Consider the following 11,489-nt stretch of genomic DNA (forward strand, 5'->3'; position numbering starts at 1 on the left):
CACCCCACAAAGAAGGGAAAGATGCTGTTCGGCCTCATAGAGAGCAGTGGCGTCAGAAATGGAGAAAAGGCTCTGTAAGATCATTGCCCACAGCCGAGACACCGGGGCCCTGCATGTCCAGCTCTTTGCCCCATTTTCCTCACTTTGTACCCATCTATCTGCCTTCCCTTTTAAATTTTCAAACAAAGCTCTTTATTTCTGATACATTATCATATATATGTATAAGGTATAATATATAACATATATTCACTGTGGAAACATTATAAAATGCTGTCAAAGATAAATGACAAATTAAAAATAACCTGTAAACCTTACACCAGAGATATTTTGTTGCATTTCCTTTTAGTCTGTTTTGTATCCTCCTCCTGCTGCTGCCTGAGTGCTTCTCTCTCTCCGTGGATGAGCACAGACCTCAGTGACTCCAGCCCTCACTTTCCAGATGTCAGTTCACTCTCGCACCTCCTGAGGGGGCTACTTCTCACTTTATTTCCCTCCTCACACCCCTCCAATCCTGTCCCACTCCTCACTCTTAGACAATGAGGTTATTTCTTTTTTCACTCAGGAAAAAAAAAAAGGACTCGAGTGAGAAGAGCGTCATCATCCCATGACAACCCTGTCTCCACCTGTCTCCTGGGTCTTCCCACTAGTGATGACGGATGGTCCTCAGCTCCTGTCGAAGGCCACAAGATCCACCCGTCTCCCCTAGATCACTCTCCCCTCTCTACTGGCTCATTCATTTCTGCATACAAACATGCTGTAATATTTCCCATTAACACAAACAAAACTCAACTAAATAAATAAAAATAAAATCCTAACCAAAAAAAAAAAATCCATTTCCTGGGCTGCCGCTGCAGAGCAGAGCCACCACCGGGGAAGAGCAGCCGCTGCCACCCAGGACTAGGCCCTCAGGGAGGAGGAGGCAAGAAGATGGTGGATGACCCCAGTGCTGCCGACAGGAACGTGGAGATCTGGAAGATGAAGAAGCTCAGTAAAAGCCTGGAGGTGGCCCACGGCAATGGCACCAGCATGATATCACTGATTATTCCTCCTAAAGACCAGATTTCACGAGTGTCAAAAATGTTAGCAGATGAGTTTGGATCTGCATCTAACATTAAGTCACAAGTAAACTGCCTTTCAGTCCTGGGAGCCATTACATCTGTACAACAAAGACTCAGACTTTATAACAAAGTACCTCCAAATGGTCTGGTTGTTTACTGTGGAACAATAGTAACAGAAGGAGGAAAGGAAAAGAAAGTTAACGTTGATTTTGAACCTTTCAAACCAATTAATACGTCATACTATTTGTGTGACAACAAATTCCATACAGAGGCTCTTACAGCACTACTTTCAGATGACAGCAAGTTTGGATTCATTGTAATAGATGGTAGTGGTGCACTTTTTGGCACACTCCAAGGAAACACAAAAGAAGTCCTGCAAAAATTCACTGTGGATCTCCCAAAGAAACACGGTAGAGGAGGTCAGTCAGCCTTGTGTTTTGCCCGTTTAAGAATGGAAAAGCGATCTAACAATGTTCAGAAAGTAGCAGAGAACGCTGTGCAGCTGTTTATTTCTGGGGACGAAGGGAAGATTGCTAGTCTAGTTTTAGCTGGATCCACTGACTTTAAAACTGAACTAAATCACTATGATACGTTTGATCAGAGGTTACAATCGAAAGTTTTAAAATTAGTTGATAGGCCTGGCACAGTGGCTCACGACTATAATCCCAGCACTTTGGGAGGCCGAGGTGGGTGGATCATGAGGTCAGGAGATCAAGACCATCCTAGCTAACACGGTGAAACCCCGTCTCTACTAAAAATACAAAAACAGAGGACCCAGAGCAAGATGGCCAAATAGGAACAGCTCCAGTCTCCAGCTTCCAGTGTGAGCGACACAGAAGACGGGTGATTTCTGCATTTTCAACTGAGGTACCAGGTTCATCTCACTGGGGAGTGTCAGACAATCGGTGCTGGTCAGCTGGTGCAGCCCGATCAGCAAGAGCTGAAGCAGGGCGAGGCATCGCCTCACCTGGGAAGTACAAGGAGGAAGGGAATCCCTTTTCCTGGCCAGGGGAACTGAGACACACAACACCTGGAAAATCGGGTAACTCCCACCCTAATACTGCGCTTTACCAAGGGTCTTAGCAAACAGCACACCAGGAGATTATATCCCACACCTGGCTGGAAGGGTCCCACACCCATGGAGCCTCCCTCATTGCTAGCACAGCAGTCTGCGATCTAACTGCAAGGCAGCAGCGAGGCTGGGGGAGGGGCGCCCGCCATTGCTGAGGCTTAAGTAGGTAAACAAAGCCCCCAGGAAGCTCGAACTGGGTGAAGCCCACAGCAGCTCAAGGAGGCCTGCCCATCTCTGTAGACTCTACCTCTGGGGACAGCGCACAGCTAAACAAAAAGCAGCAGAAACCTCTGCAGATGCAAATGACCCTGTCTGACAGCTTTGAAGAGAGCAGTGGATCTCCCAACATGGAGGTTGAGATCTGAGAACAGACAGACTGCCTGCTCAAGTGGGTCCCTGACCCCTGAGTAGCCTAACTGGGAGACATCCCCCACTAGGTGCAGACCGACACCCCACACCTCACATGGTGGGGTACGCCCCTGAGACGAAGCTTCCAGAGCAAGAATCAGACAAGAATACTTGCTGTTCGGCAATATTCTATCTTCTGCAGCTTCCACTGCTGATACCCAGGCAAACAGGGTCTGGAGTGGACCTCAAGCAATGTCCAACAGACCTACAGCTGAGGGTCCTGACTGTTAGAAGGAAAACTAACAAACAGAAAGGACACCCACACCAAAACCCCATCAGTACATCACCATCATCAAAGACTAAAGGCAGATAAAACCACAAAGATGGAGAAAAAGCAGGGTAGAAAAGCTGGAAATTCAAAAAATAAGAGTGCATCTCCCCCTCCAAAGGAACACAGCTCATTGCCTGCAACGGATCAAAGCTGGATGGAGAATGATTTTGACGAGTTGAGAGAAGAAGGCTTCAGTCCATCAAACTTGTCAGAGCTAAAGGAGGAATTACGTACCCAGCGCAAAGAAACTAAAAATCTTGAAAAAAGAATGGAAGAATGGATAACTAGAAAAATCAATGCAGAGAAGGCCATAAAAGAACTGACAGAGATAACAACCACGACATGAGAAATATGTGACAAATGCACAAGCTTCAGTAACTGACTCGATCAACTGGAAGAAAGAGTATCAGCAATTGAGGATCAAATGAATGAAATGAAGCGAGAAGAGAAGTCTAAAGAAAAAAGAGGAAAAAGAAATGAACAAAGTCTTCAAGAAGTATGGGGTTATGTGAAAAGACTAAATCTACATCTGATTGGGGTGCCTGAAAGTGAGGGGGAAAATGGAACCAAGTTGGAAAACACTCTTCAGGATATCATCCAGGAAAACTTTCCCAACCTAGTAAGGCAGGCCAACATTCAAATTCAGGAAATACAGAGAATGCCACAAAGATACTCCTTGAGAAGAGCAGCTCCGAGACACATAATTGTCAGATTCACCAAAGTTGAAATGAAGGAAAAAATGTTAAGGGCAGCCAGAGAGAAAGGTCAGGTTACCCACAAAGGGAAGCCCATCAGACTAACAGCCGATCTCTCAGCAGAAACTACAAGCCAGAAGAGAGTGGGGGCCAATATTCAACATCCTTAAAGAAAAGAATTTTAAACCCAGAATTTCATATCCAGCCAAACTAAGTTTCATAACTGAAGGAGAAATAAAATCCTTTACAGACAAGCAAATGCTGAGAGATTTTGTCACCACCAGGCCGGCCCTACAGGAGACCCTGAAGGAAGCACTAAACATGGAAAGGAACAACTGGTACCAGCCATTGCAAAAACATGCCAAAATGTAAAGACCATCGATGCTAGGAAGAAACTGCATCAACTAACGAGCAAAATAACCAGCTAATATCACAATGACAGGATCAAGTTCACACATAACAATATTAACCTTAAATGTAAATGGACTAAATGGTCCAATTAAAAGACACAGACTGGCAAATTGGATAGAGTCAAGACCCATCAGTTTGCTGTATTCAGGAGACCCATCTCACGTGCAGAGACACACATAGGCTCAAAATAAAGGGATGGAGGAAGATCTACCAAGCAAATGGAGAACAAAAAACAGCAGGGGTTGCAATCCTAGTCTCTGATAAAACAAACTTTAAACCATCAAAGATCAAAAGAGACAAAGAAGGCCATTACATAATGGTAAACGGATCAATTCAACAGGAAGAGCTAACTATCTTAAATATATATGCACCCAATACAGGAGCACCCAGTTTCATAAAGCAAGTCCTTAGAGACTTACAAAGAGACTTAGACTCCCATACAATAATAATGGGAGACTTCAACACCCCACTGTCAACATTAGACAGATCAACAAGACAGAAAGTTAACAAGGATATCCAGAAATTGAACTCAACTCTGCACCAAGCGGACCTAATAGACATCTACAGAACTCTCCACCCCAAATCAACAGAATATACATTCTTCTCAGCACCACATCACACTTATTCCAAAATTGACCACATAATTGGAAGTAAAGCACTCCTCAGCAAATGTACAAGAACAGAAATTATAACAAACTGTCTCTCAGACCACAGTGCAATCAAACTAGAACTCAGGACTAAGAAACTCAATCAAAACCGCTCAACTACATGGAAACTGAATAACCTGCTCCTGAATGACTACTGGGTCCATAAAGAAATGAAGGCAGAAATAAAGATGTTCTTTGAAACCAATGAGAACAAAGATACAACATACCAGAATCTCTGGGACACATTTAAAGCAGTGTGTAGAGGGAAATTTATAGCATTAAATGCCCACAAGAGAAAGCTGGAAAGATCTAAAATTGACACTCTAACATCACAATTGAAAGAACTACAGAAGCAAGAGCAACCACATTCAAAAGCTAGCAGAAGGCAAGAAATAACTAAGATCAGAGCAGAACTGAAGGAGATAGAGACACAAAAAACCCTCCAAAAAATCAAAGAATCCAGGAGCTGGTTTTTTGAAAAGATCAACAAAATTGATAGACTGCTAGCAAGACTAATAAAGAAGAAAAGAGAGAAGAATCAAATAGATGTAATAAAAAATGATAAAGGGGATATCACCACCGACCCCACAGAAATACAAACTACCATCAGAGAATACTATAAACACCTCTATGCAAATAAACTAGAAAATCTAGAAGAAATGGATAATTTCCTGGACACTTACACTCTCCCAAGACTAAACCAGGAAGGAGTTGAATCCCTGAATAGACCAAAAGCAGGCTCTGAAATTGAGGCAATAATTAATAGCCTACCAACCAAAAAAAGTCCAGGACCAGACGGATTCACAGCTGAATTCTACCAGAGGCACAAGAAGGAGCTGGTACCATTCCTTCTGAAACTATTCCAATCAATAGAAAAAGAGGGAATCCTCTCTAACTCATTTTATGAGGCCAACATCAGCCTGATACCAAAGCCTGGCAGAGACACAACAAAAAAAGAGAATTTTAGACCAATATCCCTGACGAACATTGATGCAAAAATCCTCAATAAAATACTGGCAAACCGAATCCAGCAGCACATCAAAAAGCTTATCCACCATGATCAAGTGGGCTTCATCCATGGGATGCAAGGCTGGTTCAACATATGCAAATCAATAAATGTAATCCAGCATATAAACAGAACCAAAGACAAAAACCACATGATTATCTCAATAGATGCAGAAAAGGCCATTGTCAAAATTCAGCAGCCCTTCATGCTAAAAACTCTCAATAAATTCGGTATTGATGGAATGTATCTCAAAATAATAAGAGCTATTTATGACAAACCCATAGTCAATATCATACTGAATGGGCAAATACTGGAAGCATTCCTTTGAAAACTGGCACAAGACAGGGATGCCCTCTCTCACCACTCCTATTCAACATAGTGTTGGAAGTTCTGGCTAGGGCAATCAGGCAAGAGAAAGTAATAAAGAGTATTCAGTTAGGAAAAGAAGAAGTCAAATTGTCCCTGTTTGCAGAGGACATGATTGTATATTTAGAAAACCCCATCGTCTCAGCCCAAAATCTACTTAAGCTGATAAGCAACTTCAGCAAAGTCTCAGGATACAAAATTAATGTGCAAAAATCACAAGCATTCTTATACACCAGTAACAGATAGAGAGCCAAATCATGAATGAACTTCCATTCACAATTGCTTCAAAGAGAATAAAATACCTAGGAATCCAACTTACAAGGGATGTAAAGGACCTCTTCAAGGAGAACTACAAACCACTGCTCAGTGAAATAAAAGAGGACACAAACAAATGGAAGAACATACCATGCTCATGGATACGAAGAATCAATATTGTGAAAATGGCCATACTGCCCAAGGTAATTTATAGATTCAATGCTATCCCTATCAAGCTACCAACGACTTTCTTCACAGAATTGGAAAAAGCTGCTTTAAAGTTCATATGGAACCAAAAAAGAGCCCACATTGCCAAGACAATCCTAAGTCAAAAGAACAAAGCTGGAGGCATCACGCTACCTGACTTCAAACTATACTACAAGGCTACAGTAACCAAAACAGCATGGTACTGGTACCAAAACAGAGATATCGACCAATGGAACAGAACAGAGTCCTCAGAAATAATACCACACATCTACAGCCATCTGATCTTTGACAAACCTGACAAAAACAAGAAATGGGGAAAGGATTTCCTATTTAATAAATGGTGCTGGGAAAATTGGCTAGCCATAAGTAGAAAGCTAAAACTGGATCCTTTCCTTACTCCTTGTACGAAAATTAATTCAAGATGGATTAGAGACTTAAATATTAGACCTAATACCATAAGAACCCTAGAAGAAAACCTAGGTAATATCATTCAGGACATAGGCATGGGCAAGGACTTCATGTCTAAAACACCAAAAGCAATGGCAACAAAAGCCAAAATTGACAAATGGGATCTAATTAAACTAAAGAGCTTCTGCACAGCAAAAGAAACTACCATCAGAGTGAACAGGCAACCTACAGAATGGGAGAAAATTTTTGCAATCTACTCATCTGACAAAGGGCTAATATCCAGAACCTAGAAAGAACTCAAACAAATTTACAAGAAAAAAACAAACAACCCCATCAAAAAGTGGGCAAAGGATATGAACAGACATTTCTCAAAAGAAGACATGCATACAGCCAACAGACACATGAAAAAATGCTCGTCATCACTGGCCATCAGAGAAATGCAAATCAAAACCACAATGAGATACCATCTCACACCAGTTAGAATGGCAATCATTAAAAAGTCAGGAAACAACAGGTGCTGGAGACAATGTGGAGAAATAGGAACACTATTAAACTGTTGGTGGGATTGCAAACTAGTTCAACCATTGTGGAAAACAGTATGGCGATTCCTCAAGGATCTAGAACTAGAAATACCATATGACCCAGCCATCCCATTACTGGGTATATACCCAAAGGATTTTAAATCATGCTGCTATGAAGACACATGCACACGTATGTTTATTGTGGCACTATTCACAATAGCAAAGACTTGGAATCAACCCAAATGTCCATCAGTGACAGACTGGATTAAGAAAATGTGGCACATATACACCATGGAATACTATGCAGCCATAAAAAAGGATGAGTTTGTGTCCTTTGTAGGGACATGGATGCAGCTGGAAACCATCATTCTCAGCAAACTATTGCAAGAACAGAAAACCAAACACCCCATGTTCTCACTCATAGGTGGAAATTGTACAATGAGATCACTTGGACTCGGGAAGGGGAACATCACACACCGGGGCCTATTATGGGGTGGCCGGGGGGGATGGCATTGGAAGTTATACCTGATGTACATGACGAGTTGATGGGTGCTGACGAGTTGATGGGTGCAGCACACCAACATGGGGCAAGTATACATATGTAACAAACCTGCACATTGTGCACATGTACCCTAGAACTTAAGAGTATAATAAAAAAAAAAATTTTATATATATATATATATATACACACACACACACAAAAACAAAATCAGCCGGGCGCGGTGGCAGACGCCTGTAGTCCCAACTACTCAGGAGGCTGAGGCAGGAGAATGGCGTGAACCCAGGAAGCGGAGCTTGCAGTGAGCCAAGATGGCGCCACTGCACTCCAGCCTGGGCGACAGCGCGAGACTCTGTCTCAAAAAAAAAAAAAAAGGTTGATATATCCTATAGTGGTGAAAATTGATTCAACCAAGCTGTTGAGTTATCTACTGAATTCCTCTCCAAAGTGAAATTTATTCAAAAGAAGAAATTAATAGGATGATACATTGATGAAATCAGCCAGGACACAGGCAGGTACTGTTTTGGCGTTGAAGATACACTAAAGGCTTTGGAAATGGGAGCTGCAGAAATTTTAATAGCCTATGAAAATCTGAATATAATGGGATACGTTCTTCATTGCCAAGGCACAGAAGAGGAGAAAATTCTCTGTCTAACTCCAGAGCAAGAAAAGGATAAATCTCATTTCACAGACAAAGAGACCGGACGGGAACATGAGCCTATCGAGAGCATGCCCCTGTTGGAATGGTTTGCTAACAACTATAAAAAAGTTGGAGTTACGTTGGAAATTGTCACATATAAATCACAAGAAGAGTCTCAGTTTGTGAAAGGATTTGGTGGAATTGGAGGTTTCTTGCGGTACCAAGTAGATTTCCAAAGAATGGAATACCAAGAAGGAGACGATGAAGTTTTTTACCTTGATGACTACTAAGTAGTTGACATGGGTCCGGCAAAACAGTGCCTCATTCTCCAGCATCCAACCCAAGAAGCATACTCATGGTGGAATCCAAACAGATCCTTGCCTTACAACTGGAACATTTCCAGAACTTAATCCATGAGCACTGGATATTGAAAAGAAAACTGAAACAAAACCAGACCCAGCCCTACACTTTGGTTTGTGATGGTGTCAGCCCAGCAGCCTACCACTAAATTCCTAAATGCCACTTTGGACTAATTTTAAAAAGAATCCCAGTTTTTACTTTTACTCAATGGTGAAATTGGCTGCTCTTGTATTTTATTTAAAAAATGATTTTTTTAACCTTTATACAAAGAAACAAAAATACTTTAACTGCTGTAAACCTTCAAAAGTTAATAGAAGTGAGATCATACTGGTTTCTTATTTTGATTGGAGAGAAATTAAATTGCTGCATTTCGCAGTGACCCATTTACATGGCATTCTCAGCTTAGACTGCATGAGAAGAAATATATGTGGTGAAATGTTGGAACCATTTCTCTCTTGGTCTCTGTTTAATGTTGAAAGGGTGAGCTAATAGGAGGCAATTTCAACTTCACTCCCTCACGCTACCCCTTCCCCCTCCAGGCTGGCCATTTCAAGGATGCAAATTGCATTGCAAAATCAAACTGAATCATGAAGTATTTGGGCCAGTGCACTGTTTACTTCCATCTGTTTGCAGACACATTTGTGCCTGGTGTTTGGGAGCTCTTTGTATCAATGTTCTGAAAAGGGTCCCTATAATCTTAACCTACTCGAAACCAGTTTGGGATGAATATGATGGGGCTTCTGTGCTATTGCTGGGATTGGGAGAAATAAAACATGCAATTTAAGTGGAAGCGAAAAAATTAAAAATAAAATAAATAAATCCATTGCCTGATTCCATGTCTCCCTCCAATTACTGCCCCCATTTCTCTGGTACTCCTCATAGAATAATTCCTGAGTCAATTGTCTCATGATGTTTTTAACATATCAAATGGATTTATGGACAGTGTTTCAAAAGTCAAATACTTCTACAAGGCTTGTTATGAACACAGATGTCCCCAATCTTTCATGTACACCATCTCCTGAATCCTAGAGGCAATCTACTTTATTTTGCCTAATATTTTGATGGTTACATCTGTGCCTCCAAATAGTGTGTTATAGTGCTGTTTTGTTTTTCACTCTTATGTATCATCGTTAGTGTATAGCTCCCTTTCATATAACCCTGTCCTCTCAATATAGTCATTTTATAATTTTGGTTAGCTGGGTGTTCACTATATTATTATGACCACAGAAATGCTATTCACAGCTAGACTAGGAAATGCTATTCACAATTAGATTAGGAAATGCTATTCACAAGGATTATTTTCCTTCCTTGAATTGACTTTTTAATTTCCCTGGAATTAATAAATGTTTTATCCCTTCATGTGCCCAATTTCTGTTGTACTCATTATAAAATCTCTTCCAAATTTCCCTCCTGGGCCTCTGCTGTAGTTTGAATGTGTCCCCCAAAGTTCATGTGTTGGAAACTTGATCCCCAATGCAGTGATATTGGAAAATAAGGCCTAACAGAAGCTGTCTGAGTCATGAGGGCAGAGCCCTCATAAATTAATATCATTATTGTGGGAATGAGCACACAATAATGATATTGTCTTCTCTCTTGCCCTTGACCCACTTGCCATATGAAGACCCAGCAAGAAGGCTCCTGCCAAATGCTGGTGACTTGATCTTGGATTCCCAGCCTTCAGAACTGAGAAAACAAATTTCTGTTCTTCATAACTGACCCAGACTATGGCATTCTGTTATAGCAGTATAAATGAACTAAGACAGTCTCCATGAATATATTCAACCATGTCCCATGTTCTACCAACCTCATCTTTGTGAAGACACTTCCCTCAGTCCTGCCACCGGTGGACTGGTGCATGCACATCTGGGCTGACTTCCAAGATCTCTTCACCTCATCCTGGGCATCCTTCTGCTTCTCTCTTGTGTTGGCTCTCCTACTGCCTGGATCCCATGTGTCCCCTTTTTTGGTTTTCTCCATCATTTTTGTTTCTCATTTCATATAGCAGTATCCTAAGGGAACGTGGAAAGTAAAATCTGAAACCCTAAGCTTCTGAAAATGTCTTTAGTCTACCCTAGCACTTATTCCAACCTGGACTTGGTATGGAATTCCATATTGAAAACATTTTTCCTAGGAATTTCCATGACATTCCATCAACATTTTTTAGCTTCCAATGTTGTTTTTCTTGCCTTTTGATGTTTTTGGGATTTCTTCTTTTCCACCCACCTTCTAAAATTTCATTGTGATGTGTCTTGGTGTGGGTCTGTTTTCATCTACTATAGTAAGAACTTGGTTGGGGCCATTACAAGTAAAATTTTTGTCTGTAAACTTGGAGAGATTTTTTTGATTTTAAATAATTTCTATCTTTCCATTCTTTTAGAATTTGCAGTTGCTGGAAATCCTTGATAGCCTAGTATTCGTATAGTTCTTCTGTCTTTCTTGACATTGCTTTTCCATTTTTAATATTTAGTGGTAGTACAAATTTACTCTTCCAAGTCATCTATTGAAATACTTATTTAAATGATCACTTTTTGATTTCCAAGAGTTCTTTTTGGTTCTCTGATTATATATAATTTTATAAAATCCTATTCATCATTTATAAATGCCATATCTTACTATTTCTTTTAGGTATGATTAGGTATTATATCTATTTAGGTATTATATCTAT

At 40.8% G+C, this 11,489-nt stretch overlaps 1 protein-coding gene across 1 annotated transcript; it reads left to right on the plus strand.

Annotated features, from left to right (window-relative positions):
• Nucleotides 1-847: 847 nt before the first annotated feature.
• LOC112622193 (eukaryotic peptide chain release factor subunit 1-like) lies at nt 848-8,863 on the plus strand. The gene is made up of 2 exons (XM_025381459.1): nt 848-1,686; nt 8,200-8,863. The coding sequence occupies exons 1-2, from the start codon at nt 928-930 to the stop codon at nt 8,227-8,229; spliced, it is 789 nt and encodes a 262-aa protein (XP_025237244.1). The 5' UTR covers nt 848-927; the 3' UTR covers nt 8,230-8,863.
• Nucleotides 8,864-11,489: the final 2,626 nt, after the last annotated feature.

This window comes from Theropithecus gelada, chromosome 4 (genome assembly GCF_003255815.1).
Source record: "Theropithecus gelada isolate Dixy chromosome 4, Tgel_1.0, whole genome shotgun sequence".
NCBI lineage: Eukaryota > Metazoa > Chordata > Mammalia > Primates > Cercopithecidae > Theropithecus > Theropithecus gelada.

Bases quoted from the DNA above. Each gene is read 5' to 3' on its own strand.
- LOC112622193 (XM_025381459.1), top strand. From the start codon at position 928: ATGGTGGATGACCCCAGTGCTGCCGACAGGAACGTGGAGATCTGGAAG. The intron at 1,687-8,199 runs GTTGATAGGCCT...AAAAAAAAAAAG, and splicing joins AATCGAAAGTTTTAAAATTA to GTTGATATATCCTATAGTGG.